Below are 3,714 nucleotides of genomic sequence, written 5' to 3'. Positions count from 1 at the left end.
GCGAGGCAGGGCTCACAGATAGGGTCAGGGCGCTCCTTGGAGTCCAGCTGCATGCCAGTGACCCAATCGCGCTCTGACAGAGCCTGGACCCCCCCCCCCAACGCTATGGTGGGCCAGTCTGCGATGCCAGAGGGACAGGTCAAGAGGCAGAGTAGAGGATAGCTGCGCATACTCGGTCAATGGCTCTGTTACACCGTCCAAAAGCGCACTGGTGTTCTGGTTGATGGTAGCAGTGAACAGCACAGTGTTGGAGCGAATGAAGGACATAGATTGAGCGGTGATAGTGACAGAGAAGCCATGATGACGAGTAAGGTAGAGTACAGAGAGGAGATTGGAGCGCAGGTCAGGTACATGCAGCACCCTACTAAACTCTACAACCCTCGCCTCTTTCCCTCCCACCCTAGGACAGAATACCACAGACCCTACACCATCTGAGTAGACCATAGTGTGGTCAGCAAGGCGAACTGGGACGCGCATGGGCGTGTAGGAACGCAGCTAGTGACGGTGAGGGGTCATATGAGAAGTGGTGCCTGTGTTTGCAATCCAGTCAGCATCTGAATCGAGCTGGAGAGGACAGGTGGGGCTGGTGGGGGAAGGAGAAGAGCAAAGACTTGCATTGCCAGCATACTCCACAACAGCCTGAGAGGCCGAGGGAGGGACAGGAGCAGTGGAGGAAGTGCCAGAAGCGCTGGGAGCAGCAGCCTGGGCTTGGTTGGCACGCTGAGAGCGGCCAGACTGGTTGCCAGGCTTCCTAGAGCTCGACTGGGCCTTGAGCTCGTTCTTAGCGCATTGAAGGGCGAAGCACTTGTGGAAGCAGTGGTGTGGCTTCTCACAGAACGAGCAGAGGAGCTCCCCAGTGCAGGTGCAGTGGTCGAGGGAAGGGGCAGAACCAGAAGAGGGCGCCGAGACGGCGAGGACAGCCTCTGAGGAGGCCACAGGCGCTGTAGAGCGTCGAGTCCTGTTGTTCTCCTCCTGGATGAACGCTTGCACCACAGCATCCTTGTCCAGAGTGGACTGGAGCATGAGGGCAGAGACAAAGTGGGAGTACTCCTCAGGGAGAGCACGAATGAGGGCCATGCAGGCCAGCTCCTGGTCCAGAGAGTCGAGGGTGTAGGCAGGAGGGCGAAGATCCTTGATCCTGGCATAGAGGGTGTCCACCCTAGCAATGAGGGAGCTGAGGGACTCCTCAGGACGCTTCCTAAGGGCGAAGAAGTCATCGAAAGTGTTGAAGCAAGTGCCAGGGACCTTCTGCTGTTGCCTGGAGAGCGTCCCACATAGCAGTGGGGTCATCCCCCTTGCCCTTGACATGGATGCGCTGTTCCTCAGACAGGGAGAGCATGAGCTCGCCAGGATCCTGAGGACATGTCTCAGTACCCTTCAAAAGCTTGTAGGACCCCTTGGAGCGAGCTAGAGTGCTGAAGTCCACAGACCAGGACACATAGTTGTCCTTGGTGAGGGCCTTGACACGATTGGAGGCGTCGGCGTCGGGCATGGGGACAATGAAGAGGTGTAGAAGACAATGGGAGAGCGAGGGGACAAGGGGTGCAGCAGCAGAGGAGGTGAGGAGGTGAGGAGATGGTGAGGAGATGGGAAGCGTTGAGGCGCGAGGAGGGGGTGCAGAGAGCGTCCAGGAGCGATGTGGAGTGCGCAGGCACACTGTTCGCAATCGCCCTCAGCAGAATGGGGTTGCTGAATGTGCCAATGGGGTGCTCTCTGAGCGCATCACTGCTCTCCTGGCCGAGTCTGGCCTGCCCAAGTCGTTCTGGGGGGAGTGCCTTGCTGCTCTGGTGCATGTGTGGAACCGCTTGCCCACTGAGGCAGTCCCTGAGGGCACGCCCTACCAGCTATGGCATGGGTGTAAGCCTGATGTCTCCCACCTCCGAGTCTGGGGCTGCACTGCCTATGTGCATGTGCAGAGGGATAAGCGTCGCTCTCTGGGCTCCCATGTGGAAAAGTGCGTCTTCCTTGGCTATCCTGAGGGCTACAAGGGCTGGAAGTTCTACAACCCCACCACCAAGCGCACTGTCATCTCGGAACGTGCTGACTTCGATGAGCGCTACTTCCCTGGCCTCTCTAGGCCTAGGAGCGACCCACCACCTTCCCCTGCACCCCCAGTGGGTGTCTATGTTCCTGATGAGCTTGATGAGCCATTGGGCCATGGGGGGGAGAATGGTGCTCCACCTGCGCCGCCTGTGCCTCAGGAGCGTCCTCAGGACGTCCCAGGAGCTCACAACCGTGCCCCAACGCCTCCTCCACCGCCTTCGCGTTCTCCTTCGCCTCCTGGTGATGCTGATGAGGGCCAAGCCCCTCCAGATCGCCCCAGTACTCCTCCTCGCCGTGCTCGCTCTGTCCCTGCGCCTCAAGCCCCTACACGTCGTTCTGCCAGGGATAGGACCGCTACAACTCAGTGGTGGAAGCTGGACAAGCCTCGCTTGTACCCTGCTGAGCCTGCACCTGCTGGGCCCGCTGAACCGCTTGTCCCTGTGGATGAGCAGGTGGAGGTGGTCCCAGACAGCGAGGACGAGGACGAGGACGCTGAAGATGCGGACACTGCACTAGCTGTGCATGGGGAGGCCTATGGCAAGGAACTGGCGCTCCAGGGTGATTCCTACAAGGAGCCCAGGACCTATGCTGAGGCTGTTGCTCAGGATCCCCTCTGGTATGACTGTGTAGACGAGATGGGCGCTCACTGGACCAATGGGACCTGGGAGGTGGTGACTCTCCCTCCAGGGGAGAAGGCTATAGGAAGTCGGTGGGTGTTCAAGCTGAAGCGCAATGCTGATGGGTCCATAGAGCGTCACAAGGCTCGAGTGGTTGCCCAAGGCTTCTCCCAGCGTCCTGGCTTCGACTACCTCGAGGTCTTTGCTCCCACTGTCCGCCTCTCCACCATTCGCTTCATCCTGTCCCTTGCTGCCATCCAGGACCTTCACCTTCGCTCTGTTGATATCTCCAACGCGTACTTGCAAGGGGACATGGATGTCACGCTCTATATGCGTCAGCCAGAGGGCTTTCACATTGGTGGCAAGGACCAGGTATGCCTGCTGAAGCGTCCTCTCTATGGGACCAAGCAGGGTGGACGCATGTGGAACAGGAAGCTGCATGCTGCTCTGCTCGAGATGGGCTTCAAGCGCACCTACTCTGACAGTGCACTCTATGTGTTCACCAGGGGAGGTATGCAGGTGCTGATCCCAGTGTCAGAGTGCGCCCAGCACCTCTGCATCGCTCCTATGCCCTTGGCACAGCAGCCCAGTGGCCTTGGTACGCTTCACAGCATTCCAGGACACTTGGGTAAAAAGAGGTAAAACTTGCCTGTTGTGTGGGTTGAACCTAGAGCCTTGTGGTAGTGCCCAGAGCGCTGCAACCACTCAGCTATTGTGTGTTGAGGTATACTTCTACTTGTGTCTTGTTTATACCTTCACCACCTTCCTTATCCAGTATCTCGCGACTTTGCCCCTATTTCACCTTTCTCTACTCTTTGGCTTACTATGGAGAACTCCGAGCTACTGTACAGTTCCCAAACCTTATTTCTTTTCACCTATATAACCCTGGTGTCCACAGAGCGTCTCCTTACTTGCTCACTGTTGGACACCAGGTCAGTACCCTTGTATTTCGTCTTTATCAATACTTACTTGCTCACTGTTGGACACCAGTGCCTCTTCTGAGTTTGATAGGTTATGAGCCCCGCGCTCTGAGCCGTCTAGAACGTCACAAACC

General features: G+C 57.7%; 1 protein-coding gene across 1 annotated transcript; it reads right to left on the bottom strand.

The window, feature by feature from the left end:
- Positions 1-495: 495 nt before the first annotated feature.
- CONPUDRAFT_160671 (uncharacterized protein) lies at positions 496-1,492 on the bottom strand (the record flags this gene model as incomplete). Its single annotated transcript, XM_007777804.1, has 2 exons — positions 496-1,198; positions 1,275-1,492. The coding sequence occupies 2 exons, from the start codon at positions 1,490-1,492 to the stop codon at positions 496-498; spliced, it is 921 nt and encodes a 306-aa protein (XP_007775994.1).
- Positions 1,493-3,714: the final 2,222 nt, after the last annotated feature.

Source organism: Coniophora puteana (assembly GCF_000271625.1).
Source record: "Coniophora puteana RWD-64-598 SS2 unplaced genomic scaffold CONPUscaffold_80, whole genome shotgun sequence".
Classification (NCBI taxonomy): domain Eukaryota; kingdom Fungi; phylum Basidiomycota; class Agaricomycetes; order Boletales; family Coniophoraceae; genus Coniophora; species Coniophora puteana.
The sequence above is the reverse complement of the archived record's forward strand: the minus strand, read 5'-3'. Positions and strand labels throughout refer to the sequence as shown.